At 40.0% G+C, this 18943-nt stretch overlaps 1 protein-coding gene and 1 long non-coding RNA gene across 7 annotated transcripts in view; one reads left to right on the plus strand and one right to left on the minus strand.

Moving 5' to 3' along the window:
* Positions 1-18943, minus strand: part of col11a2 (collagen, type XI, alpha 2) — a 52721-nt gene that overhangs the window by 5538 nt on the left and 28240 nt on the right. For all 6 annotated transcript variants that reach the window (XM_032534724.1, XM_032534727.1, XM_032534726.1 and 3 more), the window contains 46 exons: positions 18842-18916; positions 18363-18449; positions 17852-17908; positions 17123-17176; positions 16886-16939; positions 16521-16574; positions 15990-16043; positions 15310-15363; positions 15154-15198; positions 13885-13938; positions 12539-12583; positions 12303-12356; positions 12117-12161; positions 11011-11064; positions 10850-10894; positions 10677-10730; positions 10474-10518; positions 10215-10268; positions 8853-8960; positions 8205-8258; positions 8038-8091; positions 7755-7799; positions 7261-7314; positions 6810-6854; positions 6626-6679; positions 6387-6440; positions 5844-5897; positions 5500-5697; positions 5304-5357; positions 4792-4899; positions 4561-4668; positions 4389-4442; positions 4199-4252; positions 3690-3797; positions 3511-3564; positions 3355-3408; positions 2935-2988; positions 2764-2817; positions 2544-2651; positions 2319-2372; positions 2064-2117; positions 1691-1744; positions 1203-1256; positions 653-760; positions 470-523; positions 75-236 (listed from right to left, as the gene is read on the minus strand). In XM_032534724.1, the coding sequence (XP_032390615.1) occupies positions 75-236; positions 470-523; positions 653-760; positions 1203-1256; positions 1691-1744; positions 2064-2117; positions 2319-2372; positions 2544-2651; positions 2764-2817; positions 2935-2988; positions 3355-3408; positions 3511-3564; positions 3690-3797; positions 4199-4252; positions 4389-4442; positions 4561-4668; positions 4792-4899; positions 5304-5357; positions 5500-5697; positions 5844-5897; positions 6387-6440; positions 6626-6679; positions 6810-6854; positions 7261-7314; positions 7755-7799; positions 8038-8091; positions 8205-8258; positions 8853-8960; positions 10215-10268; positions 10474-10518; positions 10677-10730; positions 10850-10894; positions 11011-11064; positions 12117-12161; positions 12303-12356; positions 12539-12583; positions 13885-13938; positions 15154-15198; positions 15310-15363; positions 15990-16043; positions 16521-16574; positions 16886-16939; positions 17123-17176; positions 17852-17908; positions 18363-18449; positions 18842-18916 (3054 nt within the window). The remainder of the gene's footprint in view (positions 1-74; positions 237-469; positions 524-652; positions 761-1202; positions 1257-1690; positions 1745-2063; positions 2118-2318; positions 2373-2543; positions 2652-2763; positions 2818-2934; positions 2989-3354; positions 3409-3510; positions 3565-3689; positions 3798-4198; positions 4253-4388; positions 4443-4560; positions 4669-4791; positions 4900-5303; positions 5358-5499; positions 5698-5843; positions 5898-6386; positions 6441-6625; positions 6680-6809; positions 6855-7260; positions 7315-7754; positions 7800-8037; positions 8092-8204; positions 8259-8852; positions 8961-10214; positions 10269-10473; positions 10519-10676; positions 10731-10849; positions 10895-11010; positions 11065-12116; positions 12162-12302; positions 12357-12538; positions 12584-13884; positions 13939-15153; positions 15199-15309; positions 15364-15989; positions 16044-16520; positions 16575-16885; positions 16940-17122; positions 17177-17851; positions 17909-18362; positions 18450-18841; positions 18917-18943) is intronic.
* Positions 15684-18896, plus strand: LOC116701177 (uncharacterized). Its single transcript, XR_004334850.1, has 3 exons — positions 15684-15751; positions 17108-17112; positions 18886-18896. It is a non-coding gene; the product is annotated as an uncharacterized LOC116701177 (long non-coding RNA).

Consider the following 18943-nt stretch of genomic DNA (forward strand, 5'->3'; position numbering starts at 1 on the left):
TATTAGCAAAATTAATGTGAATAACGGTGGTTGAGTTGCCCCGCTCGAACACATATGAAAGTGGTAGGACTTACAGACTCTCCTTTTGATCCAGAGGTTCCCTGAGGACCAGGGAGACCTCTGTCTCCCTTCTCTCCCTGCTCTCCAGGGGGTCCAATGAGACCGATAAGACCTGGGTGTCCCTTCTCTCCCTTGGCACCGGGGTCTCCACGTAGACCAGGCAAACCAGGAGGTCCCTGCAGGAGAAGAAGAGGAGAGGAAGAACACAGCGAGGAGGTGGTGGAGGAGTCGAGGAACATGAAGAGAAAGAGAGAGGATGGAAGAGATGGAAGACAGGAAGAGAAACAGAGGATTGAATGAGACGGCACTAGGAGTAAAGAACTGCGGTTCAACGTTATTTTACAGGATGTAGTATATGTCAAAGCAAGTAAAAGTATGTATGTGACAAGAAAAGACATTGCTATCTTACAAGAGGTCCAGGTGGTCCTTTCTGTCCAGCAAGTCCTGGAGATCCTTGCTCACCCTGAAACACAGTTAGCAACATAATTAGCATGGGTCACCCCCCAAAAAAAGTCACTTCTTACTTGTTATATACTGTTTTGTTTATTGGTTACATTAACAAATTTCTAAATGAATAAAAATCTGTACTGACCACTGATCCAGGGAGTCCTCTGAGACCTTCTGTTCCGGGTTTTCCTGGTTGACCCTGGGGGCCGACGGGGCCGGTTTTGCCTGGGGGGCCGACAGCACCCGAGTCTCCCTGTATATAAGGATTGTGAGAAACATGATTAAAAATGTGGGTCCCCTACTGGAGCTGCTGCCCCCGCGACCCGATACCGGATAAGCGGATGAAGATGGATGGATCCATGGATGATTAAAAATGTGTTTTAAGTTTAAGTTATTGCATGCATTATGTAACAATATAAGTTAGGTTAGAAGAAAACGAGATGAGAAGTTAGCTGCTAAAACCTTTGTTGCAAAAATAACGTATCAGAGACTAAGAAATGTTTCTCAGAATAAAAGCAGAGTCAGTGATTTATCCTGGGATCATTAATGGAAACTATCATCACCAAGAATTGAGATAGTGATCTGATGTCAATGTTGGTACTGTATATTTATACCATATTTGTATTGTTTTCCCATGAGTTTAGATTTAACATTATCTATGCAGAACCAAAGAGAGTTGAAAAATCTGAACTCACCTTAGATCCCTTCTCTCCCTGACGTCCCTCTGGTCCTCTGGTACCAGCAGGGCCCTGGCAAATAAAACAGTAAAAAAAAAAAAAAAAAGATATATTATGTACTTTCAAATTTCATCAAATACGTAGCAAGAAATACATTTACTAGATTTAGTCATTGAACCGTATGTCAAATTTAGGGACTTCTTCTAACACTGGAGATAATCTACATTGAATACAACATCTCTGTCTGCACTTATTATTGGATGGTGACTGCATTACTGCAGTAAAACCATGTACTTGTGCATTAAATGTTTCTTTGTCCTTTAACTCCCAAAGCGTAATACAAAAGTTGGACTTAGTGAAACACAAAGAAATGCTTTGGCCAGTGACATTTGGAGTCAGAGATTAGAGTCAGAATGGATGCTTCCATGGCTGCCACTGTGCTTTTTTTTATTTAAAACCCTTCTTGGTGGGACCAGTTGGCTGTCAGATAAAGATGGTGACCTTACCCTCTTTCCCAGCGGGCCGGGAGGTCCGTTCTCCCCAGGAGGTCCAGGTGAGCCCTGCGATAGGAGGCAGAAACAGCAGAGTGACGAGAATGAGGCATTTTTATGACGTTTGGTTACACGGTAACCCTGGTTCTCTGAGTAAAAAGACTATCTCTCCAGGGAAAGGCCGCTCGGTTACCGTTCCAATCAACGTAAAATAGTGAACCCATGCACATCTGGCCCTTTTATGCCCAAGCATGGGCCACGTACAGTGGTATCCACTTAAACTGCCCCAGTGGGTCATATGGAATTTGTAACTCTATGGAAAGATAGTCTTGACACCATGAAGAACACAATGTTCACATATATACATTGTTGCATCTTTTGAACCTACCGATTCGCCTGCTTCGCCATCTTCTCCTCTCTCTCCCTTGGCGCCATCTTGACCCTGGAGTAAAGCAGATCAGGTTTAGGGGGTTTTCTTCCTGTTGTTTAGTTAAGTTAAAAGCTCAAGACAACATTTGTGTGTGTGTGTATGCATGTAAGCTGAGCGGTCGGCAGATGTGCAGCCACATAGAAAACAGAGTATATTACTGCTATGGTGGTTAAATATGATGCTGACATGTATTCTTCAGAATAGGGTACTTACTCGGGGTCCCACCTCACCAGGGGGACCAGGATCACCAGGGAAACCAACAGGACCCTGAAGTCAGAAGCAAAAACAAAGCTCACAGATTAAACGATAGAGGTCAAAATGGTGTCTGAATTCATGACAATAGAATGAGGGGAAAGAAGACTTTAGAGAAAAGTTATCGGTCTTTATGGCAATGTCTTCGTGTGTTTGTGTGTGTGTATTTCATCATGGGAGCCATACAGGGTTTCCTTTGGGTCCATCATCTCCCGGTAGTCCTCGTCCTCCAGCAGATCCAGCTGTTCCAGGCTGTCCGGCCTCTCCCTTCTCGCCGCGCTCTCCACGAGGACCCTGCCAACAGGAGCGCAGAACTCTTGGTTAACTCATGGATGATATTAAGCAGTCAGTAAAGGCACAGTCTCCTGATATCTCAACCCACAAGGTGTTAGGGTCAGCCACTCACCTTCTTTCCGGGCTCCCCTACGATTCCAGGTGGTCCGCCCTCACCAGGCTCTCCCTGTGAAACAGATGGTTTTGCTTTTAGTTCTCAGGACGCGCAGTTTTTTTTTCTCTGGATACTATCAGACTCATGCAGGAATAGGGCTTCAATGTTAGCAAAAAAACACGTGTGCACCTTCTCTCCAAGAGGTCCAGGATTACCCAAACCACCAGGAGGACCTTGAGGACCCTGAAAAAACCCACACAAAACACATCAGATAAATAATAATAAAAAATAATATAATTCACATCAAAATAGTCATCATGGGCAAAAAAGTAAGACCTATTCTACTTGTACATTTATCTAGCTAACACCATTAATTTGGAATGTAACGTAATATAATCATTTCACATAATTGTTAATAAGCAAACCATGGCAGTGTGGGGGTCTGTGTGTTTTTCATGAAACAAAATTCAAGCCTCTTGCTGTTTTTGGAGCAGTTTTGTTTAACATGCTTTCCACTGTCAGTCAGTAGAAAAGCTCTACAGCAGCTCTTTGTAGTATGAATCATGCAGATAACACGTTGTTGTCATTTCATAAATAATAACCACTCACATCAGCACCGCTGGGTCCAGCGGGGCCCCGGGGTCCTGGAGGGCCTGGGGGACCCTGGAAACATAAAGAGGCTCACGCTTTTATTGTCATTTATGATTTTGATGGTTATAAAATAAAGTCATTACGATTGATGTCATGTATATTTCTGAAACTCACCAGAGGTCCAACATCTCCCGTCTCTCCCTTCTCACCTGGGGGTCCTGGCAATCCCTGCAGGACACAAGGGGACAGTTACACAAGCAATGAGCATTGCTTAGCCGCCTAGTACAAAGTGTAGCTCAATATTTATCTAAAAGTCTAAACCTCCAAAGTGAGTCATGTAGCTTTTATCTTACCTGCAGTCCCATTGGTCCCGGGGCTCCTGGGAATCCTCTGGTTCCTTCATCACCTTTAGCTCCAAAAGGCCCCTGCTGGCCCCTCGGTCCAAGCTCTCCATCAGCACCCTGCACCACAGAAGAAGAAAAAGAAATAAAGACACAAGAGATGAGAATAAGTTAGTTGAAAAAATTGTCTTCATATATTGTTGAATGTTCACACGTTTGTATACTTTTTATTTATTTGATAGTTTAGTCATTTTTTATTTCCATTTTGCTAAACCCTTTATTATATTGATAGCTCACATATCTGGTGTTTATGTATTTTATATCCTAGTTTGCGTGGAATAAATAGAAAGAACGTGAGCAATGACAATCACCATATCTTAATAAAAATAAAAGAGGGCCGCCTAGAAACTCAACTGGCACCAAATGCAGCAAACTGTGAGTTTATGCAATCAGGAACACCAAAGTACAACAAAGTGGCAACTGTCTGATTTTGTTTCCAAGGTGTTCAAGTTTGTACTTACAGCAGGACCAGGCTGACCAACAGGACCCATTGGCCCGGGTGGACCAGGAGGACCCTACCAACAGACACAAAAAAGAGCATACCAACAATGAGCAGTGAACAGCTGTGTAAGACAATTTTCATTTACACAAATTCAATTCCGATCATTTCCGTTCAGAAAGAAATCTTAGGGCTTGATGAGCGTCACTCACATGCTCTCCTTTTCCTCCCTTGGCGCCCTTCTGACCGTGCTCTCCAACCTCACCCTGCATGGACAAAGAAACACTATGTTACAGCAAAGACAAGGTTTAAACAAAGCTCTGAAATTAATGATCATCAGATCCCAATAAGAACCGGGTGGAATTGTTATCTAGAATTACTGGCCTTGTCTCCGTCCTCTCCGGGTACTCCAGGTGATCCGGCAGGGCCGGGCAGACCGACGGCACCCTGCACTCCATCACGACCAGCAGGGCCGATTGGGCCTTTCTCACCCTTGACAGGAGAAAAATAAATAAGAAGAGAATCAATACAGTAGTTGATAGTTTTTACTTTGGCTGGATTGACAATGTCTTTGGAATATTCCTCTAATTGGATAAAAATGTCCAGAATACTCACAGGAACTCCCTTCTCTCCAGAGGGTCCAGGAGGCCCCTGAGGGCCAGGTCGACCAGGAGGTCCAACAGGTCCAGCAGTGCCAGCTTGGCCCCTCTCACCAGGGGACCCCTGCAGAGGTACAAAATCATAAAGACAGTACCGATTACAGCTGGTGTTCATTAAGTCAATACTTCATTCTTAAGCTGAATGCACTAAGATATTTTATTTATTATTATTAACGACTGAAACAATTTCCTTATCTCATCCCATTATTAAAACCCACAAAATGAATTATAGCCAGAAAAAAATGCACATTATGTGTTGGCCTAACTCAAAGTAACTTCAATCATTTGTCCTCTAGTACTTTGTGGGTTGGCTAGATATTATTGTATTTGTTTTCATTCCATACATTGGGGTTAGGTTTATAAAGGGTATTTAATAATCATAATTTCCCTCACTGGGGATCAATAAAAAGTATAAAATAATTTATTTTAAATAAAATAATGATAATTTTCATATGGTTTGAAACGTACAGCAGGTCCGGGAGGTCCGGCAGGTCCTTCGCTTCCCTTCAGTCCTCCTCCTCCCTGGAAGAAAAACAACAAGGGATTAATCAGTACTCTTTCACCTCACTTCTGCACAACACTTATCTAAAGGTCAATTTACAGCTTTCAAAGTCATTAATATCTGCATGACGATCTACTAAGTATTTTTCCTGGTTGTACTCACAGGGGTTCCAGGCAGTCCTCTCTCTCCAGGGAAGCCTCTTAGTCCTGGGGGTCCGTCTTTACCGGGGCCTCCGGGGGGTCCGGGGTCTCCCTTGGAGCCCTCCTTCCCTGAGGGACCAGAAAGTCCCTGCTCTCCAGGTGGACCTTGGGGTCCGGGGTGGCCACGCTCGCCCATGGGGCCGGTCTCTCCTGATGGACCCTGGGAGGATGGAGACGGACAGGGCACAGAGGGGACGGAGACGTTGGGAAAGAAGAAAAGAAAAGAGGATATGTTATGTTGTGGAAACTGATGTGATTTCCTGTATTGGTAATACAGAATTCTGCATCATGATCAAGAAGACTCACCTGAGGTCCAACGACTCCAGGAGGCCCAGGTGGACCCATTTTACCTTGGAAACCCTGGAGGAGAGAAACTCAGTAAACAAACAAATCTAAAAACAATATTGATGTCTAAAGAAAGCTTGGGTAGAAACATTCATGGGGTTAATTAATATTGAACAAACTATGACTAATGTGCTTGCTCAGGCAGCATGTGACAAATTGGAATCGATTAGTAATTATCAGTACAAACGAAACGCAAACAAAAACTACTACTAGGGTCTCTTTAAATCCAACACACCTCCAAAGGCTGTCATTAAAAATGTAATTCAAAAGATCAACAAGAAATTGTGTAAAACACATAAATTATATATTTTTCCATATTATGATGACTTTTAGGTAACAAACATTTCTGAGTGACTGCATCTTCATCAGGTATTTATTAAAAAAAAAAAGAAGAGTTGACTGAATTGTATAAGAAAGCCATGAATGGAATCAGTGTTAAGAGTCTTCAATTCATCGGTGTAAACAGGTGAACCATCTTTAAGAGTAGTAAAAAACACAACTCACAACTTCTCCTCTCTGCCCAGGGTGTCCAGGCAGCCCATCCTTTCCTGGTGGTCCCTGTAACAAAACATCCATCAACCATCAAATTTGAATTCAGTCTCCACCTTATGAGAGCTTTCCCCACAAGCTGTTGGATCAATGTACTACAATTCTCTCATGAGCAGCCAAGTGATACTACCTTGACTTTACACAATGTGTCTACAATCATTCAGTAAGAAACTGGTATCAAAACATTTTCTTACGGGAGGTCCCTTTGGTCCGGGGAAACCGTTGGCTCCCTGAGGTCCGGGCAATCCCTGATGAGACAACAACATATGATATTATATGAAATCCCCAATAGCGCCATCAGTGTCTTAACCAAAATCTTAAAAACTGTCTGACAGTGTACTACGCAGCAGGACATGGAAATGAAAATGAAGCGCTCACCCTCTCTCCAGGAGGACCGGGAGGGCCATCGCTTCCAGAAGTTCCCTAAAAGGCAAACAAATAACACAGTAAATCCATAAAAAAGAACAGTTTCAGACCTCAAACTATTATTCTACAATATATTTTGCTTCTTGAGATAGGCTTAAATGAGCAAGGCTATTTTGAGGCAAAGACCCATAAGAAATATGTAAATGAATCAAAGAAAACTGATGACAAAGTACAGGGATAAAGCACTGAATACAAGTCTTTTCATCAAATATCAAAATATAATATGTTTTTATTAAAACTGTTGGGATCCAAAACAAGACATCCATCTTTGTTTAAGTTCCATCAATATAAGTGTAATGATGAGTACTATGATAACAGTGACAAAATATGATCATCAATAAAAAATGGTCATCGACATAATCATAATAATAAGCACTTATGTGGACAATTTCCAGATACAAACCTTTGCTCCTGCTTTCCCAGTCGCGCCCCTCGGCCCTCTCTGCCCTCTGGGGCCCTGGTTGACACAAACAATGAGCAGAATTAGTGGAAAACTATGCAAAAGTGATGCTAATCTGGGATTACATTGATGTTACGAGAGTTTTAAATCGTTAAAATCAAATGAATTCAATGCTTAAAGAATAACTTAAAACCCAACGGAAATCTTGTTTTTGCTGAGCTCCAGTGGTTATGTGTCTCACTTTTCTGCAGTGATGCACAGGTGTGCTATTATAACCAAAGGTCAGAGCTGAAACAGGCTTGACACTTTCAGCCAGAGAGGGCAGTAAACCTCTGCTCAGGTGCTTCGTTACTCTCGAAATACCAAGAGCCTACAAAAACAGTTTTTGTCCATCTGTGCTCAACAGCTTGAGTGGAAGACATTAATCATCATTCTCAGACCGAGCAAAGCTTTCACAAACTGTCTAAAACAAGGAATAAATAAACGTAAAATGGTACCGTTGGTCCTCTTTGTCCTCTAGGCCCTGATTTACCACCAAGACCCTGAAAAAAACAAACAACAAACACAATTTCAGACTCAGTCAGACAGAAGTGAAATGTACATTACTGAAGATAAATACAGGATCCATCAGTCCAGCTTGTCTGGGTAGAGATCATTCATCAGCTACCTGATTTGACACTTTGACATTGATCAGTGCTTCGATCACTTATTATCTATGGCCCTAAGGAGGTGAATAGTCTGGCTGAAGAAGCAAAATCTTCGACAAAGCCATTGAGTTACCCTTGTTCCCTTCTCGCCGTTTGAGCCGGGGAATCCTGGGAATCCAAGAGAGCCCTGAAAAATGAATCAACATAAGCTCCGTGAGGCCTGGTGATAACTTGCGTGAAAAAAAAGTCATCCTGGATGAATAAATGTGGCTGTGAGGATGATATGCGTGTTTCTCTTACCTTGGGTCCTTGTCTTCCAGGATATCCAGGAAGTCCAGGTACACCAAGTTTACCCTGAAATGATGTGACGGTGTCATTAATCATTATCCTTCAATGTGAATCGATATCAACATCTGTTATTGTGTTTTAAATATTACCAAACTGCTACACAACAAATTGTATCACAAGCATTCCAGTGATGATTTGTTCAAATTCAGAAAAATATTCTACAATATGAAGGTAAACAAGAATTAGCTGATATTGTGCTCAGGTGGGCTATGGTCATATTAACATGCAATAGAATTAATGGCAAAATATCAGTGAAATCATGAAAATGAAACGCCCATGTTTCATTTAAATACATTTTTAATATAATTATAGAATACTGTAAACTCCATGTGTAAATGTCACATTTCACTTAAGTGTGCATTTGTGTTCAACCACAAGAGGTTAGCACAGTAAAATGTCATGTCTACTGTTGTCAAAATGGATGAAAATATCTTTGATAAAATTATGGGAAATTAAGCAGAATTTGCAACACAAAAACCAGAAGTTCAGTGTCAGAAGAATTTCCCTGTTGAATAATACATAAAGCAGGAAATGATGCTCTGCTGAATATCAGCAACCTATCTCACGTTACTCAGAGCTAATCATGTAATCTGGTTGTACCTTCTCTCCAACTAGTCCAATCGGTCCGAGCTCACCAGGGGGTCCGATGCGACCCTTTGGCCCCTCTGGGCCATCCTCTCCTCTGGGCCCTGATACTCCAAGCTCACCCTGTCAGCAGGAGCGAAACTATCAGATCAAATCAACAAAATGTAAACAGTACTGTGTAAAAGTCTTGTGGGAAAATGCTGTAAACTAAGAATGCTTTCAAAAATATAAATAATGACTGTTCATCTTTTTTTATGAATTTATAAAATGCAAAGTGAGCTAACAAAAGATAAAATCGAAATCAATTTAAATGACTACCCTTTGCCTTCAAACCAGTATCAATTTGAATAGGTCCACTTGCAAAAAGCAAGGCAACACTGAGGATCGTAGACGCAGTGATCGGCCAAGGAAACTTAGTGCAGCAGATGGAAAAACCCATCAAGCTTATTTCAGAAGTGGTCTTCATAAAGAATTGCAGCCAAAAAACCATACCTCCGACATGGAAACAAGACCAAGTGATTCAACTATGCATGAAAACATAGGAACAGGGGTGCAGAAAAATGAGCAGGTGCTCTGGACTGATGAGTCAAAATGTGAAATATTTGGCTGTAGCAGAAGGCAGTTTGTTGGCTGAAGGGCTGGAGAGCTACAATAATGAGTCTGCAGGCTACAGTGAAGCATGGTGGAGGTTCCTTGCAAGTTTGGGGCTGCATTTCTGCAAATGGAGTTGGAGATTTGGTCAGGATTAATGGTGTCCTCAATGCTGAGAATACAGGCAGATACTTATCCATCATGCAATACCATCAGGGAGGTGTATGATTGGCCCCAAATTGATTCTGCAGCAGGACAACAACCCCAAACATACAGACAAGGGCATTAAGAACTAACTTCAGTGTAAAGAAGAACAAGAAGTCCTGGAAGTGATGGCATGGCCCCCACAGAGCCCTGATCTCAACATCATGGAGTGTGTCTGGGATTACATGAAGAGACAGAAGGATTTGAGGAAGCCTACATCCACAAAAGATCTGGGGTTTGTTCTCCAAGATGTTTCGAACAACCTACCAGCCGAGTTCCTTCTAAAACTATGCGCAAGTGTACCTAGGAGAATTGTGCTGTCTTGAAGGCAAAGGGGGGGTTACACCAAATATTGATTTGATTTAGATTCCTCTTCTGTTCATTCACTGCATTTTGTTAATTGATAAAAATAAACTATTAACACTTCCATTTTTGAAAGAATTCTTATTTTACAGCATTTTCATAGCTGCCTAAAACTTTTGCACAGTACTGGTATATAGATATAAAGAGTGATAACTCTTAATATGGCAAAGATAGGAAAATGACAATGACTGACTGATTGAATGAATCAATCAATCTTACCCTCTCTCCCTTGGCACCAAAATCTCCCTTAATTCCAGGGAAACCATCTTCTCCCTAGAAACACAAGCAAACAGCAAAAGAGTAAATCAATCTGTTTATTAAATTTAACTCAAAATCATTTTAGACAAAGACGAGAACATGTCCTGTTTTTTGTTTTTTGCTATTGTGTGTCAACTAAAAATGTACACTATGCAATTGTGATTTTAAGTGAGGGTAAAACTAACTAAGTGGAAGTATTATACTGTAATGTGTCACTTACCTTCTCTCCCTTGTGGCCCTTCAGTCCACGGATTCCTTGACTTCCCTGGAATTAAAGCATTGCATAATCAGTACTAAGGAACATTTAAGTCCTTATGTTTATTGCACATGTAATACAAAATCCTAAAAAGTAAAAATATTAATTTAAAGTTTGCAAAATTGGTATGAAAAAGAAGACTTAATGAAAAAGTGAACTGAACTGACCTTGATGCCACGAGGGCCGGGATAGCCGATAGCTCCCTGGGGACCGTTGGGACCCTGGAGAAGGTCAAAGAAAGAAGGACGAGTTAACATCACAACAAATGCCTTAAAGTAAGAGTGTGTTCGATGGAAGGAACCAAGCCGGGGGGTGTGATGGGCTGATGACTGACACCCACCTGGTTTCCTTTGGTGCCAGAAGGCCCCTCCTTCCCTGGGTGACCCTGAGAAGGAAAGACAGAGAGCTCAAGTCTCAGCAAAGACATCTAGTGTTGGTAGATTCAACCTAATTCAGTTTAATAATATTAACAAGGAAAAATAAGGAAGAGACTAAACGTACAGGAGGGCCGTCAGCTCCAGGCATTCCTGGCAGGCCTGGTTTTCCTGTGGGACCCTGGAGGAGAAGACAAGGTGGTCATGAGTGAGAGTCCAGAGGGGGGTGGTAATGCACTTCAAACTGTTTGGTAACTGCCCTAAAACACCAAAAGATTAATAACCAGCGCTAATTACTGTGAAGTTACCAAGCTGACAAGTGCGAGTTGTTTCCTTTCTATGCTTAATGTGACAAAGAGAAGGATGTGTAATTCCAATGTGAATTGAGTTACTTGATCTGACATTATTAGTAGGTGGATTTTTTTTTACCTCTGGACAGCACCTGGCTAGTAGACTTTATGCTAAGCTAAAATGAGCTTATCTGCTGCTGGCTGTAGCTCATATTTAAACAAAGAGATACAAGAGTGTTATCAGTCTTTTTACACGTTACTATTGCCAAGAAAGCCAATAAACACACTTGACAAATTGACTGTTGTTTGAAAAGTCTCCAAGAGAAAAAGACATTGATAAAGAGTAATCATCAAGCAATCCTCCTCATTCCTTTATGTATTGAAATTAAGAATAATAGCATATGATATACAGTGCATGTAATTTTACAGCTAATCTAATCCAAACAGATCTCATGTTGTTCATAACTTCATATTTTTCACATTTTCCGGACCATATGAATAAAATTATCATTTTATTACAATTATTTGTTAATGTAATATATACATACATTTACTTAAAACACTTTCAAAAACCTACATACTTTCGGGACAAAAAATGTGATGCTGGACTATGGACTATGAAATATCCCAAGTCTCCCAAACTGATACATGTATGTTGCTGTTTTTTTTAAAAACTTTTTTAATATCAGTGCATTATGTGACAGTCTAATATCTGCTTGTTTTATTTATTTTTTTATACAATAAATACAACAAATTGTGGATGCAGAATGCTCTCTACATATATTGGCTATCAAAAATACCGCACAGGGCTAAAGGGCTTTTTTAACATCAATGCTTCATAAATAATCCTCTATTGTATAACTATTGCTTGTTGAATATTTCCCTGAACCAACTTCCTGTATCTTGCAGTATATTTTAAGGCTATATATTCTTGGTATCTTACTTTCTCTCCTGGGGGTCCGAGGGCTCCCTGAGGTCCTGCCATTCCCTAAAAAGAAATCATAAATGAGTGAATTTTGTGTGGTGTGCATGTGCACACCTTAGCTCTTTCACACACAGTTACTTAGAGAAAGAAGTTAGTATTACACAAGTACAGTATGTGATAGTGACCAGCTGTCCACAGCCTCACCTGAGTTCCTGGGGTTCCCTGCTGACCTGGAGGTCCTGGCTCTCCTTGGGGACCCTGAGACACGGAAAGAAGATGAAGTGATGACAAGGTGAAGGCCAGATGAGGAAAAGAGTGTCACATCTTAGAATTATTCATATTAAAAGGTTTTGTGATACTTGTGATAATAACTGATAGTAATTATCAGCTGATTCAAAAATGATATGATAACATGGTAGATAACCTAATATGACACTGACCAGGTTTCCCTTGGGACCGTGGGGCCCGTCATTTCCTCGTACACCCTGACAAGAAAAGAGGACAAACAGAGAAAAATCAGAATGGAAATCTGAACAACACTGATGTCAACAATTCAAACACAGTTGCATATACTAATGAATAACTCTTTTATAACTTTTACATTTAAAGCTATTATTTTTTTGCCGCCTGCTGTAGGAACTGATACGATCCTGTGCCTCATTGCTCAATGCCACTCACAGCAAATTACAGATTTTGGTGATGATGGGAGTGTGGGGTTTAGCTTTGTGTGAATAAGTACTTAAAAACTGCAGCTTATAAGGGGAACTCCACTGATTTTACCCATACATATCTGTTTACAGTTCTTAAGTAGTATAAAGGTAAGGAAGCTGATACATGTCCTGTGGTGCTGGTTCACCAGACATCTGTAGCCCGCTCTTCAGGTCTGCTTCAGGTTAGCAGCTGGAGGCTACATTAGCTACTACTAGCATAACACACCTGAATCTCTGACCAACTGTCAGTGGTCGAGTTGCATTGTGGGGATTGTGGGCCCCAGGTTTTTTTTCAGTTTCAGCTAATATGACATAAAGTAAGTTTTATAAGTCTTACCTACTGCACCTTTAAGTAAAAATAAACATGTTTTAGCATTATTTACCAAAAGTAAAAGTACTTACTATATAAAATGGCCCATTTTAGAATCCTATATGAATGAATATTACTTTATTATATTTAATAATGCATGAATGTGTTCATCACTTTAATGTTTCAACTGGTATGAGTGGAGCTAATTTGAATTGAATTCATATATTGTGGGGTTGCCTAACTAATAATGAATCATCATTTATTAGTTGATTTGAAATCTGACTCTAAATCTGCAAAGTAGCTGTCAAATAAATGTAGTGGAGTAAAAAGTGCAATAATAACCTCTGAGATGGAAAGGAGTAGAAGTATAAAGTAGCATAAAATGGATATACCCAAGTAGAGTACAACAAAAATGTACTTTGATACAGTACTTAAGTAAATGTACTTAGGTATATTTTACCGCTGTTTTAGGGCAGACCTCAACCACAGCTAAACAACTGGAGTACATATAAATATATGAGTGTTAAATGGACACTTGGGACAGAGCTGCCTGAATCCCGGGTGATACTGGGTGTCTTGGTGTTGTTTTGAGGTGATTGTGGGAACATCACATGTTCATTTTTAGATCACTGGACATCCCCATCTTTATTTCAGGTTGCATGGTGTTGTTCCAGGAGGGGCTGTGGGTGTTTGGTGGTCACAGACGGATAAAACAATGCACCTAAAATAAAATCAGCACAATGTGGTTTTAATTGTTTTTACTCACGGGAGGTCCAGAGATTCCAGGAGGACCTTTGGGTCCGAGCAAACCACGAGGTCCCTAGACACACACACACACACACACACACACACACACATTGAGATCAGTAAGTAATTCAAATCATATTCCAACAGCCTCACAATTTATATTCTCGAAAAAAATCACAATATAGATCAATATAAATGTGAGGTCAAAGATCAACAACAGCTACAGCTGCAACACGAGCATCGGGACAAACTGACAGATGAATATGTAGTAAACTAATGATTATATTGTAATGATTGTTACGATTTGTTTATTAAAAAAAAAAAGTATTTGTAACAAACTAAATGATGGATAGATTACAATCATTTGGTAGATGGTATGGTGTACCTTTAAATAATTATTGTTTAAGGGAATTATTTTTTTTCAATAAAATAAATACTTGGGAGACCTAAAAAATGGTAGCTCTCTTGTCTTAAATATTGTTGTAAGACTTCTTTGACGTGATGACTTTATAAGGTATGGCAAGTGTTTTGCCATAAAGTCTACTTTTATGATGACTATAATGTTCAGGGTCTATTTTGACACTGTCATAGTTAGAGTTGTTGCACTTGGACTGCAATATATTGAAAAGTGTTTCTAATATTCTGCCCCCCCATATGTGTAAATAGGGAGGACAAACTATTTAGAACCATCTCTTATTATAATGTAGTCCAGTACAACACAACTTTAACATTGACCTCTGACTTAAAGATCTCTTTAGTGTAATAAATATATTAAATTTACATTTCGGACATTGTCAACAAAAACAGAACATTATAGACTTTAAAAAGGTAGAGTTAAGGGCCGAGCTGTTATACTGGATTGCACAGGTGCACCTAACAAAGTGTCTTATTTTATGACTAAAACGTATCTAGTCTCATTTTATGAAGTTTGTCAAATTTTGAACGTTTATTTATTCTAGCTTACTCATAAGGTTCATGTTATGTATGAAGCTGACAGGAGTTTACATCCAGACACCCAATTCAGTCTGCACACGTTTCTTGTAGAAATCATTGCACTATAAAACTGTGAGTGATCCTGCAGCACCTCCACCTCTCCATCACTGCCTGACACATAATTACAGTGAAGAACTATTTAAGGAATTACTGCTATGATGAGAAACAACAGGTGGGAAGGTAGAAAGATGGATGCACAGGAATGTACAGTATTATGGGATGCTGTTTATAACTGAGACATATAGACAAGAGGGAAGGATTTAAAATCGGACTGTGTTGTCATTGAAACACTCACTGGTTCACCTGGGAGACCCCTGGGTCCAATGTCTCCGTCGTCTCCCTGGAAATAACACACACAGACAACATGTCAAGGATGTAAAGATGCTGATTATTATCATTATGTTATGGAGTGACAAAATGGCAGATGTTTTCTTTTCTCATATCTTGGTACCCTCTCTCCATCCTCTCCTTGAGGTCCTGGGGGTCCCATTGCACCTGAGTCACCCTGGGGAGATGAAAGATCGGAGGAGTGAGGAATCCGAACATGATTTAGCTCTGCTCACAAACAGATACCCAAGTATTAAGGTTCTTGTAAATATTAAACACTTGTGTATGTCTAGGTAACGTCTGATTAATAATAGCTGTATTGTTATTGTATGTTTTTGATGTTGTGTAAAAAATTAAAGGAAATCAAAATAAACAACAACAAAAAACAAGCAAAATCCTCTTTCTACTACCACTATTACTACTACTAATGCCATGGTTTTCTTGGTATGCCAGTTCACTCTTTCTTTATTTAAACCTAAAGCTGGAAGTAAAGAGATCCCAAAGTGAGCTCAGTACAGAAGAAATTGTCAGACGAGGACTCCACGAAGACACCGGAGATTACTGAAGTTCCACCTGTAGTGAGTTTGCACATATCTGGCTTCTGATTATATTGATTACAGGACAGTCTTTACAAGACTAAGTGACCGCAAACACAAAACTGGCTGTAGTTAAATCATTATTTTATCATTTCAACATATTAAAGTCTTCGTCTGAAATTCCGTAAATCAAAACAACAGATTCAGAAATGTTTGATCAATTATATTTATTCACAAATAATGATTTTTTTTTAATTTTCCGACTCACCCTGTGTCCTTTGTCACCGGGCAAACCAGGAAGGCCATCAAAACCACGGTCACCCTGAGAGAGACAGATGTAAGGTATTACTAACGCATTGTAGTAGATATAGAAATACATCACAAATGGATACGATGCATTAACACTGAGTTTAAACCTTTGATATGTACATAGCTGTGACACCAAAGAAAGCGTGAGATGCTCAGTTGGACTTTATTGTCCGAGCAAGACTGGCTTAATCATATTCCTGCGTAGTCTACCAGGTTGTACATTTATCATTACAAAAATTCACAATGAAAAAAAAACTACAAGCATTAAAAGATTTAGGAGTGATGGGTTTAATTTTTAAGGCAACATCACAGTTACTGTCAGTATGAATGTGCACTCAAATGAGACCAGCCTTTCATTTTTCATATTGGGGGATCTTTTCCAGGACATTTAACTAAAATGCCAAACCAGCGATACAAACAGTTACAATCTCAAGCCAGTAGAGTTCATTTTGACGATGTCCATAAAGATATGGCGTTAAAGAAAGGTTACCTTAGATCCAGACTCTCCTGGCATTCCCCTGGCGCCATCAGCTCCGGCACGGCCCTGTTAGGAGACAAGCAAAGGAAGAACATGTTTTAAAAGTGATTTGTATATCAGACACAGTTGTAGCACTTGCCAAACAACCATGAGCAGTTGTTTTTACAGGGCATGTTTGGCAAAGATAGAGATAATATTAACAGGGCTAAAGGATTCCTTGTCTAAAAGACATCTTGAGGTATTGGTTGAAACATCTACACCATTCACTTAGAATTTACTCCTGAGTCTCTTTGAGAAACAGTAATTATGTCCTGTGTACTTTGAGTCAAACAAACAATAAACAACTTAAAGACCAACCAGCCATTTTTCATACTCACTCTTCTTCCTGCTTTGCCCGGAGGTCCCATTATACCCTGGGATCCCCTGGGGCCCTGAGAAATGAAATATTAATTAGATGTAATAAATGGTTGTCTTAGATCTGACTTGAGTACACTATAAGTTCAATAATAACATAAACAATACTGTACTGTAAAAGGAAGGTAATTTGTTCTATGGTTTGACGTACACATTTCTTTCATGATTTTGAGGTCAGAGTTCAGGTTCAGTGTTTTTACCTGAGGACCAGGGTCTCCACTCTCTCCCTTCAAACCATTACTTCCTGGATTTCCCTGAAACAATGACAACAACAATCATCACCATCATCATCAGCAAAACAATTGACTGTTGCACGCCCCTCAAAGTGCAGATATTATGCTTTTTGGCTTTTCCCCTTTCCTTTATTGGACAAGGGACTTGCCATCTCCAACAGAAAACACCGTTCACACACTGCTCCAAACAGCTCTATTGTAGTCCATTCTTTACTTCCGTAACAAACGTGTGTCACTTTGTAACACACATTATAATGCTCGCCAATGTGTTAGCGTGGCACGCCCACATTCTCTGCTTCTGACTGGCTAGTGCTGACCTAGGTACTGCTCATGTGAGATGCCTCACTCGGAAGCTTAAACGGAGAGCTCAACACACAGGGTGAAAACAAGAGCTACAGCAATGTGTAGTAATACAAAAATAAGTTTTGAACATATTATGATATAACCTCTAATTACAATTATGAATCTGAAATAGGCATTATATGTGCACTTTAACGATCAGAGAAAAGAAAAAAAACAAAGTTGTTTTTTAATTAAGGGGACATATCAAAAGGCCTTTAAGAGCCCTACGGTATAATGAGATCTGAATCCTTGTTTAGGTCCAGGTTTTTGTATTGTGTAGTGCATTGTGACATTTATTAGCAATGACAACAGCAGGCTCTGTTCAGCTAAGGGTCAGAATGAGAGGTAACGTACCAGTGGTCCAGGGCGTCCAGTGAATCCCATTGGTCCAGGAGGTCCTTTCAGGGCCATCTAGAGACAACATCTCAAAAATCAATGATGATGAAGGCACATGGCTTCTTGTAATGTTGATGATGAAGAAAAGAAAAGTCTCCTTTTACAGTCATAAATCTCCCTGGATAAGAACATAAGCTATTTGTTTAAAATGTAAATGTAAAAAGTAAGATGTTATGAAGGTTTTCTCTGCTCTGTTTGTGTTATGTGCACTCTTTTTTTTTCTTGTGTATAACATGTTTTGGTTCTTGTACTCACTAAGGTAAGGTAAGTGCCTTTTTAATATCAATAGCAAAGTAAGGCTAATGTCTATCAAATCATGTGTGCATACATGTTATTATCCATCTACAGACACAATGTTTTTTTAAAGTTGGCAACATTCTGCAATGGGCGAAGCATCAAGACTCCACTGATGGATCCTTGACGAAAACTAACCATACACTGGAAATGGGAAGTTAAAGTGTTGACTGACCCTGGCCTGAGACAAGATGGCTGCGGCCTGGGCTTCCTGTGCAGAAACGGCAGGACCCTTATCTCCTCCACTCTGACCAAAACGGAACTGCAAAAAAGAAAAGAAAAAAAGCATTCAGACATCTGAGTGGACGTTGTGCCTAATTGAAGAAATTGATTATGAGTTTTTAAAAAAAAACATACGGTTGAACAATTTCTTGAACTAATAAAGAGGACAAACAAATTAAAAAATATTAGCTTAGCAAGGAAACTCCAACTTATTGATCTTTGAATAGGCCGTCTTCAAATATTTAAAGAAAATACAGCTTCCAGGCATTTTAACAGGTATTTGTATTGAACATACATTGTTATACAGAATATTGAACCAGGACCAATGTTAAAAATGGCCATGTCAGAGCAAAACTCACATCACAATCACATTTTTGGCCATTCAGACAGTATCCCTTTCTAACGACGAATCAAAGGTTAAGGGGGACTCACAGGCAGCATGACTGAGGTTCCAGGAGGTCCAGGGACTCCATCAGCTCCAGGCAGACCAGCCCTACCAGGAAGGCCCTGCAGGACGGATAGAGGAAAGGGTGA

This window comes from Etheostoma spectabile, chromosome 14 (assembly GCF_008692095.1).
Source record: "Etheostoma spectabile isolate EspeVRDwgs_2016 chromosome 14, UIUC_Espe_1.0, whole genome shotgun sequence".
Lineage (NCBI taxonomy): Eukaryota > Metazoa > Chordata > Actinopteri > Perciformes > Percidae > Etheostoma > Etheostoma spectabile.